The following is a 26,308-nucleotide window of genomic DNA, read 5'->3' as shown; positions in this document are numbered from 1 at the left end:
GGATAGATCATGAGATACGGTGGCTTTGATGACAGAGCTTGCATCTCAATCACCCTCCTGGCAGATGTTATTGCCACTAAGAAGGCTGTCTTGATGGTAAGCAACCAGAGGGGACAATTGTGCAAAGGCTCGAAAGGAGCACACATCAGAAATGTGAGTGATTTAAGTCCCATTGAGGCATGATAAAGGGCGCAGGGGGAAACATATGTACAAGCCCTTTGAGGAATCTATGTACAATGGGAGATTTGAACAGAGAAGGCTGATCAGGCAGCGGAAGAAATGCAGATAAGGCAGAAAGATAGTCTTTGAGAGTCCTCAAGGCAGAACACTGCTGGGCTAGAGAAAGAATGAAGAGAAGAATACCAGAAAGAGAAGCAGAAAGAGGGTCAATAGACCTTTCGGTACAATAATATACAAAGCGTTTCCAACGGCAGGCATATAACATTTTAGTGAGGGACGCCTGGCTGCCAAAATAACTTTACAGGCTTCGGGAGGAAGGTCAAAAGCCATCAACTGCTGCCGCTCAATCTCCACGCATGAAGGCGCAGAGTTGACAGGTTCAGGTGGAGAACCCTCCCCTGCTGCTGCGACAGAAGATACTCTCAAAGAGGCAGCCCAATCAGAAGGCTGATGCTCATTTTCAGTAGCTCGGGATACCAGACTCTTCATTTACAATCCTGAGCCACTAAAATGACTTGGGCCCGGTCATTCTTGATCTTTTTGAGAACTCTGGGAAGAAGTGGCAACTGCGGAAAAGCGTATAGGAGGCCTGAATTCCACTTGCGACAAAAAACGTCACTGTCGATTGCCGCCTAGGAAACACCAACACACAATATTGCTGACATTACGCGTTCTCTGCAGAGGCGAACAGATCTAACCCAGGCTCTCCACATTGCTGAAAGAGTCCTTGCACCACGTCTGGATGGAGATACCACTCGTGATCCGCTAGGCACCGACGGATGAGTTTGTCCACTCTGTCATTCAGAGAACCTGCCAGGTGTTGAACCACCAGGGTTATACCCTGCTGTTCCAGCCATGTCCAGAGACTCAGAGCCTCTTGACAAAGGGTCCATGACCCCACACGGCCCTGCTTGTTGCAGTCCGACATTGTGGTGGTGTTGTCCATGAACACCTACATTATCTACCCTTTCACAACAGGAAGAAATGCTTTCAATGATAGCCGGATCACTCGGAGCTCCAATAAGATGATATAGAGTCTGGATTCCGCCAGAGACCAGAGGCCCCTGATCTCTACCTCTCCCAGGTGGCCACCTCATCCCAGAAGTGAAGCTTCTGTCACTACTGTGAGATCTGGTTGGGGAAGGGAGAGGAGTCTGCCTTTGCCCAATAGTTACTAACCTCCACTGCAGGTCTTCTGCAGTTCCCTCTGAGATCCGAACCATGTCAGTAAGATTTCCCTGATGCTGTGCCCACTGGAACTTCAGGCCCATTGCAGAGCCCTCATATGCCATCTGGCATGTTTGACTAACAGGATGCAGGAAGCCATGAGTCCCAACAGCCTCAGAGTCTGTCTCACCGAAATCCAGGATAGAGGCCGAAACATCGGTATTATAACCTGAATATCCTGGACTCGCTGCTCAGGAGGGAAAACACAAAACTGCACTGTGTCCATAACAGCTCTGATAAAAGGAAACTTCTGAGAGGAAGTCAGGTGTGACTTTAGCATGTTAATAGTGAACCCCAGTGAATGCAGGAGGGCCGCCATAGTCTGAAAGTGGGTGACGAGAGCCTGTGGCATAGGAGCCTTCAACAGCTAGTCGTCGAAGTAGGGGAAGACAGAAATCCCTAATCTGCGCAGATGAGCTGCCACCACCGCCATCACCTTGGTGAACACCGGAGAGGCACTGGTGAGACTGAAGGGAAGCACAGTAAACTGAAAGTGCTCATGGCCCACCTTGAACCGCAAGAAACGCCTGTGGGCAGGCAGGATGGGGATGTGAAAATACGCATCCTGCAAGTCCAACGCTACCTTCCAGTCTCCTGTGTCTAGGGCAGACAAGACCTGAGCAAGAGTGAGCATTTTGAATTTATCCTTTTTGAGGAAGAGATTGACGTCCCTTAAATCCAAGATAGAGTGAAGACCCTTGTTCTTTTTTAGGATCAGAAAGTAGTGGGAATAACAACCATTGCCTAATTCTGACATTGAGACGCTTTCTATGGCCCCCTTGGCCAAGAGAGCCGTAACTTCCTTGCAGAGCAAAATCAAATGATCCTCCATCAGCCATTCTTTCACTGGAGGGATAGAGGGAGGGAAAGACTGGAAGAGGAGGTAATAGCCCGTCTGTATGACCTGCAAGACCCATTTGTCAGATGTTACGTACCGCCAGTGAGGGAGATGAAACTGAATCCTCCCTCCAACTGGACGGGCATGGTCTTGCAGAACCATACTAGGAGGGCTTGGGAGTTGCGTAAGAGGGGCCTGGGTGGTGGCCGACCACTGGCTAGACCATCTGGGTCTGAAGGTACCATGACCTCGTCCTCGCACTGGATGCTGTGAAGCCGGAGGACGGTGGCTAACCTGTGGTTGGCGTGGTATCACTCCCCTCCAAAAGCCTCGAAAGGGGCGATAGGCTGCCTGCTGGCAAACAGGTGCTGAGAGGCCAAGGATCTGGCTGTGGATTGAGAGTCCCTGAACCGCTCAAAAAGGCGTGAGCCATCGAAAGGCATGTCCATCAAATTCACCTGGACATCCCCCGAAAAGCCAGTGGTACGCAACCAGGCGTGGCGTCGAAGGTCCACTGTCGAAGAAATCGCCCTGTCCAGCCAGTCGGTCATGTCCAAGCCAAACTGGATGGTAAACTTGGCTGCATCTCTCCCATCCTTAACAGCTTGGGTGAGAGTGTCAGGTACGCCCTCCAGGACCTGGGGCAGCACTTGTGCCACCGTATCACTTAAGGTATGGGAACAACAGCCCAATAGGCAAGAGGTGTTTACTGGCCTCCATGCCTGGCTGGAGGAAGAACATATGTTCTTCCCAAGTTGATCCAGTCTCTTGGATTCCCTATCCAGGGGAGCGGTAGGGAAGGCACCACAGGAAGTGGAGGTTTGGACCACCAAGCTCTCCGGGGTTGGGTGCTGGGTGAGGAAACTAGGGTCGTTAGGAGCTGGTCGATGGTGGTGGCCGATTGCCCTATTCACAGGAGCCCCTGTGCTGGGTTTGGACCACTTCCACAAAAGGATATCTGTAAGGGCTTCACTGAAGCGTAACATTGGCTCCGATGTAGCAACCCCCAGCTGAAGCACCTCTATCAGGAGGTTAGTCCGGCACCGTAGGCAAGTCTAGGTCCAAGACCTCAGCTGCCCTACGCACCACCATGGCATACGATGCTCCCTCCTCCGTAGCTACAGAAGGAGGTGAGAGAATACCAGAATCTGGAGAAGTATCCAGGAATGAGGATGGGGCTTCCACCACCAAGTGGGTGCTGGTGGTGGAGGGAGCGTCGACGTCGGGCCTGGAGTCGGAGGAGGGCGAATGTGAGAAACCGGCACCGCTCCAGATCCGATATCAGATCCTGGGGTCCCCAACGGTGCTGAGGCTGAAGCCATCAGCATCAAACCCAATGGGGCCCCTGATGACCCCGCGGGGTCTGTATACCCACCCGCGGGGTCAGCCCGCTCAAACACGAGGCGCATGGCTTTGTAAAACTTTTTTATTTGAGTGGGGTCGCTCCAGCTCCCGGAAAGGGGGGAAAGACGGCTCTGGCTCTGAACATCGACGTTCCTGAGATGCCTCGTAGGGCGACGGGCATAGCGAAGTCGAAGTGCCTCTTTCCCGAGTGCCCGAGGACCTCAAGTGGGACGAAGAGGACTTGGGGCTCCTGGAGTGGTCCCCGCGACCTTCTCCTTGAGCGGGACCGTGACATTCGAGGAGGAGTCGCGCTGACCAAAGTCAACTGCCGGGCCACCATGAGCTTTAGGGACAGCTCACTCAAAGCATCTGCAGGGCCACGGCCCGGCAGTCAGGGCACAACTTCGAGTCATGGTCTCTGTTAAGGCACCAGAGACATACCTGATGGGGGGTCCGTCACCAGCATGGTGCGATGAAGGGTGCCACTCTGCTTGAACCCTGCCTTCCTAGATGACATGTTCCTCGCAAAGATTTAAAAAATCTTTGACAAAATGTTGAAAAAAGGCTTGCTAAAAAAAGGCAAAGGGTAGCTCGATCCCGGACCTGTGCTTAACCGGCGCGGAAGGAAAAGAACTGACGTACGCGTGCGAGGTGGTGCCTTTATAGGTGACCATGACGTCACAGACGACTCCACCAATGCTGACGAAGCCACGTGGAGCCGGATGACCCATGCAGATCTGAACGACGCCACGGGATGGCGTGCATAGGGTATTGCTCAGCAAAATAAATTCCAGATTCGAAGCTGACGTCAGAGAATTCAAAGGTAAGGAATCTGCAGCAAGAAGCCTCTATCAGATAAGCAAGGATGCCAGCATCTCTCAGATAAGCAAGGATGGGAACACCTCCATCAAGGGTTACAGAAAATGCTGAGAAAAACAGTTACTTTGCCTTGACCATGTGCATGACATTAGAATGATTAGAAATTAGAATGATTAGTACCTTACAGCAGTGGATCTTGAACTTGAGGACCTGCTTTGTTTATATCTAAGTGCTTCCCGTTGAAGTTTGTTTTCTGTCAAATGAGTATCATGCCCCCATTGCCTTGATTAGGACCAACGTTTTCACTGTTTAACGCTCCAGCTATTCTGACTCAATACACAGACCTCAGGTTAGTGCGCTAACTGGGAATGTCTAGTTTCGGGATTCCCTTTTTCTTCACCAACACCCTAACAATTTCAGTTTGAATAAGAAAACCCTTGCGAAGGAAAAAGGACTAGTTGTGTGAAGTAACACACCATTAAGGACAGATAAAGATTTTGGAGTCATCTGAGCAGCAGCTAAAGGATACATGCTCAGGGACAGTGCGCAAGGACCCTTCACATGGACTTGATTTTCTTGTAGTAACTGTTTCAGTAAGGACTAACAGCTCAGGCTGACTGTAAATCATGCATGTATGGATGTCTGAAATGATGGTATCCTTGTGGCAGAGTACTTCTTCTGACTGAAGGAGTGTACCTGTCCACTAGAACTTGAGGAGTTCTACTCTGAAGGATTAACACCCACCCACTATCCTTTTCACAGGAGCTCCAGGTACACCAAAATCATCTCAATCTCTCTTACTCACTTTCTCTCTCTCCAAACTTCCTCTTTCCCATGGTTATTCACCAGTATCAGTCACGTCTTTGATACTAAGGATTAAGGTGGAAGATATTTGCTTATCGGAAGTAAGGCCTTCTTAAAGGTGACATTATTATTTAAAAGGAAGGTGTAGGCTTTTCAAAAGGGGTTATATTGACAGGTTGAAATTTTAGTTTCAAAACTGTCCAGTCAGGCTACGATGGTAGGCCTGCAGTTATATTTACATGTCACTGTAGAGCAGAGGTCTTCAAACTGGGGGGCGGGCCCCCCTTTGGGGGCCTCAAGTGATCCCGGGGGGGGGGGGCACCAAACTCTGGCCAAAAGAAATATTATACAGATAACATGCCTTTGTTTTAAGCAAAAGCATGTTATTGCAGTTTAAAAAAAGTAACAGTACTTAACTGCAATGTTTAAATAGGTTTAGACCTATTTAAACACTGCCATCTTTCTAAAATAATTGTGAAAAATTCTGAGGGGGGCCCAATGATTTTTATTTTTCAACTGGGGGGGCGCGGCATTAAAAAGTTTGAAGACCACTGCTGTAGAGGGTGGCACAATGGGTGTTCCAGTCCACTAGTGACATCTAATTTACAGACCCTAGGTACACTTTGTACCATATACTAGGGACATAAAGATAAGTTAACCATCCCAATTAGTGGTATAGACAATTTCTACATGTTTAAGGGGTCAATGTACATGCACTGGGACCCGGTTAGTAGAGTTCCAGTGCACACAGTCAAAAAAACGCTTCATCAATCCAGAAAATAAGGGGGGTGATCATTCAAAAAGAGACCTGTGGAGTACAGAAGGTTCCATGCTGTCTCCTGTCACGTTCAACATCTACATGGAGCCCCTTGGGGCTCTACTCAGTGATAACAGGTTCTAGATTCACCAATATGCCTATAATACACTAATCTACCAGAAAGTCTCTTCAGCTCCAGATATCCAACAGTTCAAACAGTGCCTGCATCTCATCTATTCCTGGATGTCTAGCTACTACCTGAAGCTCAACCCTACCAAGACAGGATTTCTGTTTTTTGCCAACAGCAAGCATAAAATAGTACAAACCTATAAACAATGATATGACCTTTGGCTTCTTTGAGCCAAAACATTCACTGAATGCCAAGTCACTTGGATTCACCAAACTCACCCTCCAAGAACACATTGCTAACTACATAAAGGCAGCCTAGTATCCGACCTCTCTTCTCAGGCAAAATAAACCGTTTCTCCTACAAAGCAGCTTCAGAGCTGCTGTCAAACCCTTGTACTTTTGCATCTGGATGGTGGTAACTCTTTTGAAACAAGGCTTCCCAGACTCCACACTGGGTCCTCTTAAGGGCATCGTACAGGCTACTGCACATCTCATCCAGGGCCAGAAAACACATGATAACATCACCGTGACTCCCCACCCATCCCCCAACCCTTTTCAGATGGATGTTTATTGGCTACCCTTGCCAGACTGCACCTGCACCATCTTCAAAAACAGCTGCATCATTTACAAAGTCATCATGCCCAGCACTACCACTTATTTGGGGGAGGGGACAAAGCTCACCATCTCTAGTGGCTCTAAAAAAGAAAAGAAAACAACACAACAAGCCTTTTTCATATATGAACCCAAGTTCTGGAGCTACAATCCTGTATTCACAAAGACCACCCCAATGATGCTCCAATTTAAGAAAGAGCTGAAGACACACCTCTTGAAGAACACTACATCACAAAGCAGTGTCAATCGAAAAACAAGCATTTACAATGCAACGGGTCTCGCGTTTGCTCATGTTAGAGCTGATTGCGTTGTAAACTCTTAACCCGACTTTTCACCTATCGGGCAAAAGTGCATTTATGTACATAACCCGAAAAAGTGAAATCAAGTATGTAAAGCGCTCGACTTCTCAAGAGAGATCACGCTCGTAAATTAGAGAAAAAAAAAGTCCACGAGCCCGATGGAAAACAGCGAGCCTCGCATGTTTTCTGTACTTGGTCCCTGCGCTCAAGGAGGGCAAGCCACCGGAAAAAGCATGCCATATGCGTGCCTTCGACTAATGAAAGCAAGCAGATTTTATTAGGGAAGCCCACAAACCAATAAAAACCACTGACGTGAAGTTGACAGGGCTCCGAGCCCTTTTCTAAATACAAAAGAGTCTCGCTGCGATACGCATGCACGAGCGCATGCAATGCAGGCTCGACCCTAAACAGCTACCTCTCCAATCACTAGTTAGCTGTATGCATGTCTTATATCCTATACAGCACTCCTTTGGCTTTTCAGCTAGGTCCATGTTTTACAAATATTGCTTACATGCATACAACTCTTTGCTTGCTGATCAATTTTTTCGCAACACATATCTTCACTTTCTAACAAAGTTCACGAATCTATTCACAGCATTGCTCGTCGTCGGGCTCTCCGGCCTTCATCAAGCTGCATTTTTGTGCTCACTCCACCCTGTTCAACAAATCATTATGCTTACCTCCTTATCGCATTGTATGGCTCGGTCTTTGCCCCATTACCTTTCTAACCAGATACAATCCTACGCTCCGAAGCTTAAATTAGAACTATCAGGAGGCAAAACACAAGCCCTTGTGTCGTTTACAATCGCAAACCCCGACAACAGATCAATAAATATTCAGTTGGGACTAAGTTTATTACACCACCAATCAAGTGTACTCTAACTAATATAAACTGCAAGTGCCAGTACCGTGTAATAATACAGGTTAACGTTCATAAAATGACTGCCCATGACTCTTCCAAATATGGTACTTCTTTGTTCGTACTGTTTTGTGCTATGCATAAGAATATTGATACTCATTTAACCCGATTTTCAAACAATTATGATTAAAAATGGTGCTCTGCACAATATAAAATGTCCCCATGAAAAAAAGTACTTCCTGTGTCTATAACACGTCCCTTCGCCTGCGTGGGCGCAAAGCATGAGCAGTCTTCCAACCAGGAAGGCCAAGGCAATAACTTTAATAAGCGCATGAAACTCCATAGCTCATTACCATAGCACATCTAAATGTGCAGTAATGGTCTGCGGGAACAAGAAATGCAATTTCCATAGCATTAGATTTTCCTCTCAACAGGCTGATGGACGCTAAATGATGAAAGGTGATGCTTCAGGCCTCTGGAGCAAAGGTGTATAATTTATTGCTAGAATACAACGCCATGACAGCGGAGTGGAACTGACAGCCATGTCGGAGGCTGCCCATATGTTCACTTGATGGCTACAGACGGTTGCAGAGGAAGGAAGGAGCGGTCGTGACAAAGTGGTTGTAAAATAAGGGATGTGTGAACAGCCTGCTGTATGGAACAGAGGAGAAATTTAACCATTTGAAGTCGCTGCAAGAAACTATGCATTGTGTCTGTATTCAACTATACACTTTAAATTGAAAAACGAACTTATATAAAATGTTATATGGGTAGCCCACACAGCACTGGCTCGGGGTCCTACAGTCACAGAAGTTAAAATATGTTATTAGCATAGTTGGTTTACTTTTCATATGTGAAATAATCCCTCATACACTGAATTGTAATTGCAGCCCTCCATGGGAGGCAAAAGGACGCAACAATGAGCAGCATGAGATGTGAAAAATATAGTTTCCTGGGTGGAGTTCATTCATATTTTAAAGCATTAGTAACAGTAATTCAACTAGAAAATGTGCTGACAAGCCAGGCCTAAAAACCTATATTGCATCGGGAGGCAGAATAACTAGTAACATTTTGTAATAAATCATGCTTTATTAGTAAACTGTATTAATACTTCGGCATGGCCCTTAGGTGTTGATTCTTTTGTTCCACTCCTGGTGAGAAAAGCATATCGAATGTCGAAATCTACCCAGTGTTTAATTTGTGTCAGTGTTTGTCAGTGCCTGTCACTGGCCTTTATGTCTCAACAACAGTTTTCTTTATGACAGTCTATAATTGGTAGATAGTTTGCATACCTTCTCTCTTCCCACATTTCTTTATCTTGATTTCCAATGGAAGCCATGTAAAAAAACGAGCCTGCATCTCTTGAAGTTTTAATGCCTGCTGAAGAATGGATTAAATGGCGGAGTCAACCACCTGACCCTTTGATTGCAGAAAGGTTTGTGAAAAGATTATAGTCCCCTCCTTTCACAAGCCAATTTATGCCTGAAGATCATTGGCATGAAAATTATCAGGGTATTAAATCAAACCTCAATGTAAGTAGAACACAGTAATAGAAAATGATAAACAAAGACTACATGAAATTCCACTCTCTGAATAGCTTTCCAACTGTAGTTCCTGATCGCTAAATATAACCCGCGCCAGTCAATTAAATTGATTTACGTTCTTGAATTAGTGTACTCGCTTCTTCCTACAAAAATAAAACAGAAAACAACATGGTATGAAGTGTGCAAGAGAACAAAAATTGCCTAAAATGTGGCAGTACACGAAAGGACAAATCAAATTTTGAACAAGACTTCCTGTTCATTTTTCACCAAGGGAAGATGGATGGATGAGAATGCTTTGAGGAAAGTTATCACAAACAGTGGAAAACCCAGAAAAAGATTATGCTATTTTTCACCAAGAACCAAGGTCTGCCTTTACTACAAGATGGGCAATGAGCGGGCAACACTGAAAACTAGCTAGGGATTGGGCCAGGGATGCCTCGCAGGTTCGCAGAGGCATCTGTAATTTATAAACTAATGAACAATTTACTTTTCTTCAGAACCAGTTGGGAAAAGAATGAAGTACAAATCCCTGACATACTGAGGAAGAATACTTAAAATGCCTGCTAAAAAAACAGGAAGACTATCCCACCCTCAAGCTTCAACTCATGTCTCTAAATCTGTTCAAAGGGCTAGTGGTTCCTGTTCATTCATAAGGCTAAAGAGTAATAAGGTCATAACAGAGACGCCTGACTATTAGACTAGGCATTTCTCCAGTATCTAGAGAGTACACCAGGTCCCAGAAGAAAGGAAGATGTTCCTTATCTGAAGTAATCCCATTTGATTAGTGGGCCCTGTATTTTCATGTATATCTGTGAACTGTCCTCTAGGGACCCCCCCCTACAATTGTGCAAAACTGAACTGGAGTCAGTTGACTTAGTCCTAAAGGATTGAATACTTAATCTTCGATGGATGGCTTGGTGCGATGTGAATCTTTCTTCTTTTAATAATACTAACTGTGGGAAGTGCTTTGAGATGGCTGCCTTACTCGGGGGGAGGGGAGATGTAACCGGTTTAGTGCATTTGATGGACTATAATTGTTGTTTTTTTTGCTGATTTGTAATTAGAAAATATTTTATGTGAATGTACTATATGCATGTTTTTATCTTTTGATCTTTTATGGCCCTCTTTTTACGCCGAATAATAATGTTTTAATGTGAGTACTTAACTCAAGACAGTACTGTTGCAAGAAACCAACCTTGAACTTTTGAAAATATGAACTGAAACAAAAATCCTCCATCTGTTGAGACCAGGAGCATCATGCAAACCCAATCTGAAAATATTTCACCCGGGTGATTCAGCATTCCCATTTTTCCTATTTTGAGATTTGTATTTATAAATGTAAGCTTTAGGCAAATCTACAAGAAGTCAGTCCAACCCTGTGAAGCCCTGTTCTGGCCCCTTGTGCAATTTACCCTGCTGAACCGAAAAGGCCCCATAAGATTTCATCTCCAGAGAACCAACTGGGAGAACGGCACTACAACTAACCTCTCACCATAGCCTTGGTCACCACAGACCATAATGCCCCATTTTCAGCAAATTGGTGCCATATTTGAGGCTATCACAATACCACCCAATCGGCACATATAACATCCTGGAGCTCTTACCAGGCACCGCTGTCTGGTTTGGTTTGCGGGGAAAATTCTTCTTCCAGAAACATTCAAAGACCAAAGGCAAAACTTTGACAAGGCAAAACCACTGCATTCAGTGTGAATGCGTGCACTTGTAGGCCAACCTAGAAATGCACAGAGCTTTACATTATCACAAGCCGAAGGCATTCATTAAATGTGACTTTCCTTTTGTTTCATATAGAATATTTGGTGATTTCTACATAATATTTAATCATTTACTTTTCGTGTCATGTTACTAACTAAAACTGTATCTTTTTAATTAACTATGATGTTGATGATCAAGTTGCTTATGTTTTTTAGAAGTTCTGTTGTTAACGTTTTTTGTTATACATAAAACCCAACACATTGTCATTGGGGAAATAGCCTTTGCTTAGGCCGCTTCTACCACAGTAAGCACACCTTAATCTAACTGAAACAGATTTACCTTTGTGAGGGTATCTGCTCGAGCGGTGTGAGAGTTCAGTTCCAGCTCACACGCAGATGGATCCCGTCCCCATGAAACCTAATGCTTCATTTCTGACATGTGGACATGTAAGACTAGTGTGCCATTAAGACTGGTGAAATAATTCTCTGTTCTGACTCACCCATATTTCCCTAGAACATACAAATAATCTGATACAATCTAGTCTATCACACTCCTCCAAATATAAATGGAATAGCAGGTTTCAATAATGATTTGGTGCAGATTCTGCCATATAAAAAGATACTCCAATTGTGCCTTTTCCATTGCTCCATTAATCTCAAGGGTTGCTTACAAGATCAAAAGTAGATACAATCATGACATCACACCAAAGTATATAAGAAAGGTTTGGTTCTTTGTTCCTAGAAGATGCCCTACTGCCATCACTGAGTATCGTGGTGTTTCAGATAGGGCTCACATAGAGAATCAATTCACTCTAAGACAGCATCACTGAAATTGTAGGCCTCAATGTTGGGTTTCAAGAACGATATCAAAGATATACGCTCAGAGAGACTAAAGAACTTCTATAAGAAAGATCCATAATTCTGAATGCAACATAACCACTTTTTAGTGGTTAGCTTCCTCTGTGGATTCTGTTTATCGGTCGAAAATGTTAGAGGTAAATGAGAACACTGAAAGAGTCTTCTACATGTCTTCACAGCATTACTGGATATCTTAGAGAGTTGCACTGGTATCATGTGGCATGAACTAAGCATAAATCTCTCCCCTGACTCCAGGTAGTCCATATTCTGGTCTGTGGCTTTTTCTTATTTATTTTTTTAGTCTTGAGGATAAAAAAAGATGCCCAAGTTCAAACATGTATCAAATGCAGACAGCTGATATCTGAAACAACACTTCGATATCTGAAGAAGGAGTTTGTGGATCAGGTCTATAGTTAAAAATTCAGTGCTTACCATGCAACTAAACAGAATGACAAGTGTTCTGGCAAAAGAAAATCAACGGCTCAGGTAAACTTTACCCCAAAACTCAGAAGGGCCCCTGAAAGTGCAGAATGGGTTTATGTTTAGTCTGGATATCCTTGAAAAAGATAAATGGTTCATTGATATTTTGAATAATTGGAAGGCCTCACATAATGTTTAGAGCCAAAGGACAGTAACACTGACTTTGGTGGCTTGTGTTTGGAAATGAATGCCAAAATTAGATAATAGAATCTACAGATATAAAATCAGAGTTAACCTCATAACATTATAGTTGTTAGAAAATGGGTTTTTGGTTGGCAGTCAGGTTACCCTCTGTCCAGGCAAGAACCCTCACTCTAGTCAGGGTAAGTCACACACAATCCAAAATTAGCCTGTGCCCACCCTCTGGTAGCTTGGCACGAGCAGTCAGGCTTAACTTAGAAGGCAATGTGTAAAGTATTTGTGCAATAAATCATACAATACCACCATATAGCACCACAAAAATACACCACACAGTGTTTAGAAAAATATATAATATTTATCAGGATAATTGTAGGTCAAAACGAATAAAGTTGCAACGTGAATTTGTAGAGATATCACTGAAAAGTGATATGAAGTGTCTTAAGTCTTTAGAAAGCAAACAAAGTCTCTTTCAAGCACAAAGTACCTGGTTTGAAGTGGAAAATCTCCTCAGAGGACCACAGAAGAAGAGATACGTGGAAAAATGGTGTGTGTGTCGATTTCTCCCCAGCACACACAGACTTGCGTCGTTATTTTCCACGCGGGGAAGTCGTGCGTCGTTTTCCGGCGTGAGTACAGTCTCTTTCTGTGGATCACGGGGATTACGAAATGTCCCGGGTCTGTGCGTGGATTTTCCTGCTTGTTTTCCGGCTGCGCGTCGTTCTGCGGGGCTGCGCGCCGAAGTTTCGCTCTCACGGCAGGTGTTGCGTCGATTTCTCCTCTGGAGGTCGGGCGGCGTTGTCCTTGCAATGCCGTGCGTCGAAGTTCCGGTCGTCCCAAAGGCGTCGCGTCGATCAGCGTCGGTGTGCGGCGTTTTTCTCACCGCTAAACAAGCTGTGCGTCGAAAATTTCGGCGCACGGAGCGTCCAAGTGAAAAAGAGAAGTCTTTTTGGTCCTGAGACTTCAGGGAACAGGAGGCAAGCTCTATCCAAGCCCTTGGAGAGCACTTTCACAGCCAGACAAGAGTTCAGCAAGGCAACAGGCCAACAGCAAGGCAGCAGTCCTTTGTAGAAAGCAGACAGGTGAGTCCTTTGAGCAGCCAGGCAGTTCTTCTTGGCAGGATGTAGTTTCTGGTTCAGGTTTCTTCTCCAGCAAGTGTCTGATGAGGTAGGGCAGAGGCCCTGTTTTATACCCAAATGTGCCTTTGAAGTGGGGGAGACTTCAAAGAGTGGCTAAGAAGTGCACCAGGTCCCCTTTCAGTTCAATCCTGTCTGCCAGGGTCCCAGTAGGGGGTGTGGCAGTCCTTTGTGTGAGAGCAGGCCCTCCACCCTCCCAGCCCAGGAAGACCCATTCAAAATGCTGATGTATGCAAGTGAGGCTGAGTACCCTGTGTTTGGGGTGTGTCTGAGTGAATGCACAAGGAGCTGTCAACCAAGCCCAGCCAGACGTGGATTGTAAGGCACAGAAAGATTTAAGTGCAAAGAAATGCTCACTTTCTAAAAGTGGCATTTCTAGAATAGTAATATTAAATCCGACTTCACCAGTCAGCAGGATTTTGTATTACCATTCTGGCCATACTAAATATGACCTTCCTGCTCCTTTCAGATCAGCAGCTGTCACTTCAACAATGATTGAGGGCAGCCCCAATGTTAGCCTATGAAGGGAGAAGGCCTCGCAGTAGTGTAAAAACGAATTTAGGAGTTTTACACTGCCAGGACATATAACTACACAGGTACATGTCCTGCCTTTTACCTACACAGCACCCTGCTCTAGGGGTTACCTAGGGCACACATTAGGGGTGACTTATATGTAGAAAAAGGGGAGTTCTAGGCTTGGCAAGTACTTTTAAATGCCAAGTCGAAGTGGCAGTGAAACTGCACACACAGGCATTGCAATGGCAAGCCTGAGACAAGGTTAAGGGGGCTACTTAAGTGGGTGGCACAACCAGTGCTGCAGGTCCACTAGTAGCCTTTAATCTACAGGCCCTAGGCACATATAGTGCACATTACTAGGGACTTATAAGTAAATTAAATAGTCCAATCAGGTATGATCCAAAGTTACCATGTTTAAAAAGGGAGAGAGCATATGCACTTTAGCACTGGTTAGCAATGGTAAAGTGCGCAGAGTCTAAAACCAGCAAAACAGGGTCCAAAAAGTGGAGGGAGGCAGGCAAAAAGTTAGGGGTGACCACCCTAAGGCATGTCAGGTCTAACATGCAATAGTAATTTCTCAATTTGCTTATCTTGGTTACAAGACAAGGGGACTTGCAGAACCTCACCCTGCACATAAGAAATATTACTGACCACTACATATTAGTCCACCCGAAAAGACATTGCATTGCACACAACAATTTTGGGAGATATTTGATACATTCCACGTAAACAAAATTACAAAAGTACTGTCAAATACACATGAATAGTAAGGGAATGTCCGGCCTTGTAGTTCAAGCTACAAAAAGTTCTGCAAGGTAATAAATGTAATATTAAAACAAAAACTAGGATACGTAAGCCTTTCTACCGGAAATACACTCTACTACCTATTCAAAGAGAACCTAAATATTTGGCGTAGACTTTAAGAGTAAAATATTGATCAGTAGTGCTATGCAAATATGGCAATCCAAAATACCAGAGGACATTCACGTAGCAGTAGGGCATTCTGATCGTTGTGATTAACCTTGCGTCAGAAAAAATTGACAGAAACGAGAGAAACAGCAGATATCTGCGGGGTAAATGTGAGGAGGGCTAAACATTTTAAGAAACAATAATGAATCTCGGGAGGAAATAAAAAAAGATGTAATATAGTAGAAGAGGAAGAGTAGGGTTTGTGAGTAAGCAACAGAAAGTTATACTGGCACACATCAGCTCAGGTGTACTCGGCGTCACACCTAAGCAATTAACCGTATAAAAAGTCTTTGTGCATACTAAAAAAAACAGGAACGAAGGAAGAAGGGTGAGTTGGTCATGCTGCGTTTAGACGTTACAACAAAGGGCATTACACAAACTCTCAAGCAAACTCATGAACAAGAGTTCCCCTCCCTGGTCCAGTTGCAGTGAAATTATTATGACGAGGCCCATTTAGGTGGCATGCAAACACGCTTACCTCTTGCTGATTGCGGTGCCCGCACTCTGGGACTTTGCACGCGCAGTCCAGAACTACTTGTAGGCCTTGCACATGCATTTTCCTCCAATACACTTTGTACAAGGGCTTCATCTGCGTATTCACTTAAGCTACTGTCTGGTCTCCAATGTCTACCTTCTGAAAACGAAAACACACATTGTGAAATAGTAAATCTACCTCTGGAAAGAAGGCTGGCATACTATTTGACGTTTGTTAAGCATGTCTTGTACACCAAAAGAAGAATTTAGCACGCTATAAGAATTTAAGTTCATGATGTACAGTACAACTGAGAAGCACTTCAATGCCTGTTCATATGCAACAATAAATACACTCCATGTTGAAGACAAAGACATTGGTCTGTGCCCCACCAAGCATAACATTAAACAACCCAATCTCATTATAACACTGGGTGTGCTGCCTCTTCTAGAATATCTCAATTTGGTTTGGTAACACCTGTAACCCGCTGGAGTGGAACAGTTAATGGGGTACAGAGCACTACTTGATGTTTGATAATAGCGACTGTACGAGAACTTTGATACTGTGCGTAGTAATCACTTTAACAATACTACATTGTACACGTAGGTCTTACTGTGTATCTTCCATATGGAAGAGAGTTCTGACTTCAAAGGACACTGGAGAACAAGACTCACCCAATCAAACATAGATGGCAGTCGCAAAAAGGATGTAGAAAACCATTAGTGATAGCATTAGTGATAGTGATAATAGTATGTTTAATATGCTGATCATGAGAAATGTGATAACAACTTGGAATTCCTAAGTTCGGTTGCTTACAGGAGTTGTTAAAACACAATTTAATCAAACTATGAAATAATGTGTGCTGAGATTCAAACTTTTGACCTTCAATCACACATAGATATCAACACCGTTGGAAGCTAGAGTGAAATATGGGCCACCTGTTAATGGCCAAGAGCTTCAAAATTGGTGAGCCAGTAGATGTTGCTGTCAAACTGACCTATCAACAATTATATGTCTCACCCACGATGTAACCAGAGAGCAAAGCATAAATTAAATCCTATGACTAAGACCACAATATAGACACTTATGTCACTTTCTTCTATCACATAGTTCGCTCCTATGCAACTGGTGAACAGCAGAGGCGGGATTATATATAACAGCATGCCCAGATGCAAGCTCCAACTGCAATTCATTTGGCTCCCTTAATAGAGGCAAGGACTCGCTCTGATCTCAACAAGAAAGGAATATTAATGTTTAGTTCATGAAGAACACATTTTTTCAACTCAACAGTTTACTGTAGAAATTAATTTGGGGCAGATTATATCAAGTTTCCGATTTCTACAACAAATACTTTTGTGTAGTTGGAGGTACCGCAAACAGAGACAGAAACATAAACCAGGTCTTTCATGACTACTACTGGTTAATGTCAAAGGTTTGTGGAGGACTGCTTAAATCCACCTCACGCTGCACCTTATTTGCACAGAGAATATGTGAGAAATTCCTTTCAGAGGATCACTATGCAATGAAAGGTGACTGGGCCTCAGTAGCATCAATGGAATATTTTACCTCCGGTGTCTTACTGGGATCATCATTATGTACGTCCTCAAACATAGAATTAAGTATTCCTTTCCCCTAGGACAACATTATTTTTCTTGTGTGTGCGTCAAGTGCGTGAGAATGACACTGAAGGACAGGAGACGCTGACGGTTTAATGTCTCATGATGGTGAATGAGCAAGGAACTGTCAACCTTATAGTCACTATCCCAGACCTTGCTATGTTTCTCCTCTTTATGTTTAAGCTGCAGTGCTTAGTTTGAGCTGGTGGATTCCGGTGGTCAGCACTGGCACGTAATCATCAACAACAGGACTTATGACAGCCAGGCACATGGCACTGCTTATCTAATTTTGTAATGAACACAACAACAGTTGTTTAACCCCATTGGTGCCCCTGGTGCGGGCCACGATCAATGGCCACTGCAATGGAGGAGTTTTAAATATTTTTTTTTTTTTTTTTTTACTTCCTCTGGAGATGCGAAAGAGCTTCAGCGACTCCTGCCGCCCCTCCCCACCCATCTGTGACATCAACGCACCCGAGGCGCGCTGAATTCACAGGTTCCCCACCAGAGCAGCGGAGCAGATGCAATGAGTGTCCTCTCCCTTCTCTGTTGGGGAAAAAAAGGCCAAAGTGGCCTCCCCAGATGACAGGGAAGTATCGTTGGAAAGTGGAGAGTCTCCTATTTCCATTGATGCCTTCCTGGCAGAGTTTCCTGCCCATGGATCACAGCGCGGCTGCAATCCATGGCCAGGAAACAGCCCTAAGCACCAGGGATTTTGTTTGGGGGTGGTGTCAGCTCCTGTGTAAATGGGCTGCCACAACCCCCATGGGGGCATTATTTATAAAAGAAAATGACTGGTTTTCCCCTGGGGGCGATCGTGCCCCCGCTGGGATATTAAAAAATAAATTAAAAAAATTGAAAAAATGTTGGGGTCGGCCCTCCTATGGGGAAATATTTTTTTGTATGCATGTGTGGTTTGCGATCGGCCCTAGGGAGAGCACACATGTATAAAAAATATCAAAGTAATGTAGAAAGAGAAAGTCTCTTTTTTTTTTTTTTTTTTCTCTCTCTCTCTCTCTCTCATATATATATATATATATATATATATATATATATATATATATATATATATGTATATCACATTTCCGGAAGCCAAGATCGGCTCCCAGGGAAACCACCCATATATAAAAGTGATATATATATATATATATATATTTTTTTTTTTTTTTTTTGGCTAGAGATAGAATATTTCTATATAGAAAGAGATCCCGCTTTTGTCTAGTGGCAGTTTTGATGCCATAAAGTAGCGCAGATGGTTTATAAGCCTGCTGAAAAGGATAGATATGTATTCAGCTGAGTGGTTTAGCAAAGCCAGGCTTTACCTGTGCTTTAAAACAAATTAAATGAATGTGCGAACGGGGTCTATGGAGGGATGAAGGGCACTTTTGCTGGGTGGTAGTGAGGGAATTCGAAGAGGAGGTCAGGGGACAGGGAACACCAAAAATGATTGTCGCATTGGGTGCCACCAGGCTAAAGGCTGTGATGATGGGTATGTGATAAGGTGAAGTAATAGTGTGTCTTTCTTACTTTTTTCATTGTCTTCAGAGAATCTGCTGATTCAGAGAAGAAGCAAAAGTAAGGTGACTTGACATTTACTGTGGCACACATCACACACAAACACCCAGAAACAATTTTGTGACCCGATCTGCCTTCTACGTAGGTTAGTACTTTAGAGGGACAGTTTAGCCAGTAGCAGAGATGGCGTCTCATTGGATGACTGCTGCAGAAGCTGTAACTCGGGTTATGGTGGACAGCTCTGAGGCAGGATGGGGAAGAGTCTGGGAGTGATTTTTCAGTTGGCAGGGTCCCATCTGATGACACCTCTACCAGTGATTCTGAGGGAAACGATGGGGACAGTCGTGCTGTCCCTTTGCAAGAACAGTCTTACAGCAGGACAACACCGGGTTAGCCCAACCCAGAGAGCAGGTGTGTGCGTCGGCAAGCACAGAGAGAATACTCCTTTGGCAGCCTCTCAATTTAGTTCCGCCCCAAATTCCATCTTTTACTGATGAGGCTGGATGTAAAGTCGATACAGCCACCTTTTTGCCAGTTGACTACGGCCATCTATTTTTTGGATGTTGACTTCCTTCAGCAGATTGTGCAGCAAACAAATTTGTGTATAGAACAATTTCTGAGGGAGCATGGAGGCACTCTGGGCCCCGTTCTAGGGCACGCCCGTGGACTCCCACTTCGCTGGCAGAATTGAAGATATTTTTGGGCCTTACGCTCAAAATGGGGTTAGTGCAGAAACCCAGCTTGCAGTCATATTGGACTACTTGCACGGTTTGCGTAACCCCCATTTTCGCACCGTACACGAGCAGAGATCGTTTTTTGCTATTGCAGTGCATGCTGCATTTCAGTGACAATTCTGCTGCATTACCGCAGGACCATCCAGACCATGACAGGTTGTTCAAAATTTGGCTTGTCGTGGAGCATTTTCTGCCAGGTTTCCAGAGTTCTATACTCCTGGAAAGAATATAGCAGTCGATGAGTCCTTGATCCTGAACAAAGGGCGGCTGCTGTTCAGACAGTACATTGCAAGCTAAAGACCACACTATGGCATCAAGCTGTACATGCTGTGCGAGAGCTCTTCTGGCTATATGTATAGCGTGAGAGTGTATACAGGGAAGGACTCCACCCTAAACCTTGTAGGCTGCCCTCCCACTTTAGGGGTCACAGATAAGATTGTATGGGAACTTGTCCAGCCACTCCTTCACAAAGGTTATAACCTTTATGTGGACAATTTCTATACAGGAGTACAGCTATTCAGTGAGATCTACAAAGCTGGCACTGTGGCCTGCGGTACAGTTCATTGTAACCACAAAGGAAGCTCTCAGTCAACTTCTCGGATAGGCATGATGTATACGTGCTCACCACAATTCATGATGAGAGCACTTCCCCATCACGTTTTTAGGCTCAGATGGCCGAAGTCCGCAAGCCCACCTGTATACTTGATTACAATAAGTGCATGTTCGGAGTGGACAGGAACGACCGGATTCTTCAACCATGTTGTAAAACCCGCACTTGGGACAAGAAACTGTTTACTCACCTGATCCAGATGGCAATATACAATGCATATGTTGTTTGTTGTCAGACAACCACAGGAAGTCTCATAACTTTCCTTGACTTCCAGCTTCTGCAATTGGAAGCCTCACTGCTGTTACAGAAGCAGCAGCCTCCACTTCATATGTTCTGGAGGATGTGGCAAGGCTGCAGGAGCAACATTTTGCTGATCGTATTCCTAAAGCACCCAAAAAGGATCATCCATGTCATCGCTGTAACGTGTGCTCAAAGCATGGAAAGCCGCAGGAGACTTGGTAATACTATCCCCAGTGCCCATCTCAGCCAGGCCTCTGTGTCCCTACTTCCTTTACGTTGTATCATACTAAAGCAAAGTTCTGGGAAATCGATTGAGAAGGAGCTGCCGTTTGGTAACTCTTTCAGAGGCTCTGCATGGATACCGAACGCCCATGGGCCACTGCTCGTGAGACAATCAGCCATAGAACTTTACATGGCCTGCTTGACACCTTTATCCACCGTCAGAACGTGGTAGGTGTTCTATTAAATTGTTCCCACACTGGCACACACTAGTGTGCAGAACATATGCCAAATCCTCACAGGAATACCCTGTGAGGCAAAATGTTAAAGGCATGACTGAATTTTGAGATGCTTGTTAGGGAACCTATGTATGTTACACAAGGAGCACCATGATTGCCAACGAGAACCAGAGTAAGTGTAATAAGTCAAACAAATGTCCAGTGGGACATATTCACCAACATTTCTACTTGTTTTAAAGTGTTCAAACTCAATTTGTAGCTTTGCTTTCAAAGTGTTGTTCATCCTTCTTAGATGTTCAATTTGCTGTATGATAAGTGCAGTCACAGCACTGGACATAATGGTGGCTGGGACATATGCAAAGTTCGCACAGCCTACCTTGTGTGCCTAACACTACCCTTCTTCATAGTTTATGACATTCTCTTTAGGGAACTTCGCGAAAATTCCCCAGCAGGTCTGCCTTAGTTTCAAAGACAGATATGCACGCTCAGTTGGAGGAATATGCCTTCCAAGGCATACTCGGACACACCCAACTTGCATCCACAAACTGGAAGGAGTTGGATTTAGCACAGTGAGTGCGCTAAAGGCTCATGAAAAACATGTATTCCTGAGCCTCAGGTGGCTGTCATGGGAGTCATTAGTAAAGGTTCCTTATGCATGCCTTCGGTGATGTTCAGGAAGAAGGAGGTGGATACTTGACAGATGGTAAAATGTAGTCAAACTTATTCCGTCCTGTGGTGTATGAACGTGATGTGCCCTTGCCTGGCAGGGCTAAGTTGATGGAAGTGCAGTGACTGGTTGGATTGGGCCCATGGCCAGTGGCATGAAAGTGTTGTGTGTTGTGCGTGAAAGGCATATGAATGGACCATAAAGCGGTTGGTGCCTTGAAGTGGCCTTATGGCTCACCTTCAGAAGGCTTGGTTTCAATATTCAGATACTCTGATAAGTATTCATGCTTTGAAATCATCATTTCTGGAGGTACTAAAACCAAGCGGTGTGAGTGGTGGATTACCTTTAACATACTAGTACCAGTGGAGTCCTAGGGTGCAGGGCTTGCGTGGCTCTCACCAATTTTCCTTCGCCCTGAATCCCCTTCAAATCACAAACTTTGCTTAAAAACACATATGCCTTGCATTTCAATGAGGGGAAGTCCCGGAATCTGCAGGCAGCCACAAATTTTCTACCACCCAGCGTTCCACTAAGTCTCCAGAGAAAAACGTTGCCTCACTTGTGTGGGAGGGGAAGAGACCGTGACAGGGAAGTTACCAGAACAGATCCTGGGGACATCAAAGTTACCTACCACAAAACAGCCTGGTTTTGTACGTCAGCCAACTGTGTAGTTGGTCCTGGGCTCGGCAGCCATATAGAGAAACCTACCAAACCCAGACATTTCTGAAACTAGAGACTCAGGGCAGTCCACAGAAGTGTGGTGTGTTTGGATTGCACAAAGTTTTCTTACTCAGAATACCCTGCAAAAGTGAAACATTGATTAAAAACACTATTTTCCTTGCTTTTTCATCACGTATACTAGAGGAATGTGCAGGGATCCACAAAATTCCTACCACCCAGTGTTTCCCCACTTGTCCTGATATAAACACAACCCCACTTGTGTGCTTGTGCCTGCGTAAGGAATGGATCACTCCAGGGTCAACAATAGGCCTCTTGCAAGGACTACCATTGACCCTTGTGTGATCCATTCCTGTCACGGGCACTAGGCCTAGGCACACCAGTGGGGTAGTGTTTTCATCGGGACAAGTTGGGGAATGCTAGGTGGTAAGCTATGGATCCATGCATATTCCTGTAGTTTACTTCACATAAATGCAAGGAAAAATATTGTTTTTATTCAATGTTTCACCTTTGCAGGGTAAAAAAAACTTTGAGGAGTTCACAAAAGCCACACCTCCATGGACTTCCCTGGTTGCCTATTTTTTAGAAATATCTGGGTTTGGTAGGTTCCCCTAAATGGTTCCAGATCCCAGGACTAATTAGTACACCTATTCCTGTCACTAAATGGAAGAAGGCTTAAAGCACAAAAAATAGTAAAAATGGGTTATGTCCCAGTAAAATGCCAAAACTGTTTTGCAAAATGTGTTTTTCTGACTCAAGTCTGCCTGTTATTGAAACCTGGGAAGATGGTGATTTTAGCACCACAAACCCTTTGTTGATGCCATTTGCAGGGAAAAAAACATGATGCTTTCGTCTGCAGAACTTTTTACTAATTTTTCACACAAAAAAAAAATAAAAAAATGTTAGCTGTATTTTGGCCAATTTCTTGGTCTCCTCCAGGGGAACCCACAAACTCTGGGTACCTTTACAATCCCCAGAATGTTAGGAAAAAAATATGCAAAAATTGGTATGGATAGCATATGTGGACAAAAAGTTATGGGGGCCCTAAGCGTGAACTACCCCAAATAGCCAAAAAAGGTCTCAGCACGGGGGGGGGGAGGCCAAGCAGCTAAGGGGCTAATAATGCTGTAAACATTAAAAATGACTAATACTTGCCTCCCAAAGCTATGAGAATAGCTCGGATGGCTGGTATTAGTCATTTTTAATGTATGAAAAGTTCGGAATTGTAATTAGTAGCGCTGACAGACAATTGGTGGTGCTAGCTGTAGTGGTCTCATGAGGAGAGCCCCAGCTCTTTTTTTTTTTTTTTTACAAATTAAGTACTGTAAAGCTCCTTGGGAAATGGCCAATAGGAAGAGTCCCTTTCTGCAGAATACTACTTGGACCATTCCATACAGAATTTCAAATGTATTGGAATAGTACTTTCATTACATACTGAATACTTACTTCCCTTAGAAAAGCCTTGCTTTCAGCTCCATGTACTGGCAACTTAAAATTGCTGGCTTCAAATAGTGTTTATGAAAAATGTTAATCATATTTCAATACATTACGTTCTATGTCACGTTGCTATGAGACAGAGAGAAAAAAAGCTAAGGAGAGAGAGGGAGCATGGGGCACTAACTTGATGTGTGTATGTCTTCCCTCGCTATGAGTGTGAAAAGGACCAATGAAAATATACAAATTCTCTATACGATTAACATTATTTTTTTACAATTGTGTTATAGGTGGAACTTATCAAGTGAAATGTATGAAGCCGGTTTTCTTTTTCAATTTTTTCTTTATTTTGCTTGCAATGTGCACACAGCAGAACAAAATACAATTAAATTAAGATGACACACACCAACCAGAACACTATGGTAGAGAGTGAGGAATGGAACAGCGTGCATAGCAGGGCAACAAGTAATACATATACGGAGAACAAGAAAAAAAGCTTTACAAAGTTACCATTATTTTCTTTAGGAGTCCAAGGCCAGTTTTTTTCATGAACACAAACATGTATTTATGTATTTATTTATTTTGGCAAGCAACAGTGTAAGCGAAAAGTTACATTTTACTCTGTTGGCAGTGCTGCTGCTTAACAGGTAGAACATGTTTTCTGCAAACTGTTGCCCATTTGTGATGGCATATCGGTTTAGAATCCTTAACTGATGACATTTTGTATTGTTAAGAGCATTTTATGCCACGGTGTTACTTCAGGACAAATAACGTTTCCTTGCTACTAATGATGCTCTTCAGAACACCATGTTTTTCTTTTATAAAGAATGAAGGGCCTAGCGGCAAATTGCATATTTCCATAAACTGTTCTCTCCCTCCTTGCTGAAGTACTGTTTCCGCTAGTCACTCTCAACTGATAATCAGAGGGCAAGTTACATTATGGCCATAAGTATGGCAATGCTTCTCCCTGCTAGCTGCCACCTTTACAAGAGGGCAGTAGTGCTTTCAAGAACAGGGCAGGGGGTGAAGAGCCTGTCATGAGAGTTAAACAGAGGAAGGGCTGATCCCACAGTATCTTCATTCCTTCCTCCTTTAGGCCCTGAGTGTCGGGGTCAGATGTAAAATGAATACAGCTAGAGAGCCCATGTATGTATGAAAACACAGTGCAAACCTACCAACAAGGCAACTGAGCATTCAATTGATCCAGACGAGGGATCTCCGGGGCAGGGGGAGGGGTGGGGGCAGTGGGGTGCGAAGCAAGATTGGATGCGGGGTGTCAGGGATAAGGCATGCTTGGTGTTGGGGAGAAAGTTTTGCGACATTTGCAGGAGGAATGAGGAGTATGTTTGTGACGGTGGTAGGGAAGGAGCCCTCTACTTGTGCCTATGCTGGAGCATGATCACCTATAAATAAGGTGATGTTGAAAAAGCAGGCACCAGAGTTTTTGTCTAATATACAGCTGAACAGCCAAATACCACATATGGCGCCCATGGGTCAGTCTCAAACATCACCACCAAGGTAAACCTCAATATATAAAGCAGATTTTTCAAAAGAACAAATGTTCATCATTTCTTAGACTTGTCCCAACATTTCTGAAACATGCATCGCTTTAGGCACCAAAAACATCAACTAGTGTGCTGCTACAAATATTGATGAAACAATAAGTGGGCGATGCACCACAGGGAGTCGGCAAAAACAGGAGTGCACATTGGCTCCTTTGGGCTTCACTTCCTCCTTTGAAGCTGGAAGTTTAGGTAAATTACTTACAAACTCGTATTCATCATAGGCAGAGTTCAAGAGCTTGCCATTTGGTAACCCTGGATCTCTGCTTTGAAACAGATATGATGGGAGCACTGGGGACCAATAGCTGACTTACTTGGGACACGTTAAAAGAATATCCCCTGCAATAACATTAAACTGTGCCATAAATGCACTCCTGAGTCCAAAGCTGCCATCCTCCAAAACCCAGGCTCGAAATCTGCCCTCAAAGCCAATTACCAAATATATTCAGAAGCATCTCTCGTCAGTGTACTGCAGGGTTGGGTCCTTTTTCTTCTTTTTTACATCCTGTTACAGACAGATTTAACTGTCTCTCGCAGACAGTGCTGTAACCAGTACTTAAAACATATACTGAGAATAGGCTTTGAGACTAGGCTTTTCTCGTTATCGGAAGTTTGAATGTCTAGTTCAGCTCCTGCCTATTCAGTGGTGTTTGTCCCATACAGAGAAGCATGTTGGTTTTACTGTGTTTGGAATGGATGAGTAGTGCCCCTGCACTGCTGGCATCAGGGCACTATCTCACATTCTAAACTTGATGGAAGTGCATGCCCTTTCCTCTTTCCCTAGTCAGTTTCCACCCGCACTTTCTTTGTCCCTACGTGTTAATTCCCATCACATGCACTCTCTCTATCTCTTTCACTCTCTACTGTTGTATCTGCCCCTCAAAAAGTCTTCAAAGATCAATGCAGCACCCTCACACTCTCCCATGCCCCCCTGTTTCCCCTATGCCCAGTCTCCATGTAATATATATAGGTCACTATCCTCCGCTGTCTCTGGCTTTGGCTTTGCCAATGCTTGTTTGCTGCACAAGAATTAGAAAAGGCAAGGCAACAACAGTGAGCTTGAACAGGTATTTGTTTTATTTTGTTTTAGTAACATCAAAT

General features: G+C 44.1%; 1 protein-coding gene across 2 annotated transcripts in view; it reads right to left on the bottom strand.

The window, feature by feature from the left end:
- ZBBX (zinc finger B-box domain containing) overlaps nucleotides 1–26,308 on the bottom strand; it is a 440,192-nt gene that overhangs the window by 45,910 nt on the left and 367,974 nt on the right. For both annotated transcript variants that reach the window (XM_069213223.1, XM_069213224.1), the window contains exon 17: nucleotides 15,700–15,855. In XM_069213223.1, coding sequence (XP_069069324.1) covers nucleotides 15,700–15,855 — 156 coding nt within the window. The remainder of the gene's footprint in view (nucleotides 1–15,699; nucleotides 15,856–26,308) is intronic.

The sequence above is a fragment of the Pleurodeles waltl genome, chromosome 11, assembly GCF_031143425.1.
Source record: "Pleurodeles waltl isolate 20211129_DDA chromosome 11, aPleWal1.hap1.20221129, whole genome shotgun sequence".
In the NCBI taxonomy this organism is placed as follows: domain Eukaryota; kingdom Metazoa; phylum Chordata; class Amphibia; order Caudata; family Salamandridae; genus Pleurodeles; species Pleurodeles waltl.
The sequence above is the reverse complement of the archived record's forward strand: the minus strand, read 5'-3'. Positions and strand labels throughout refer to the sequence as shown.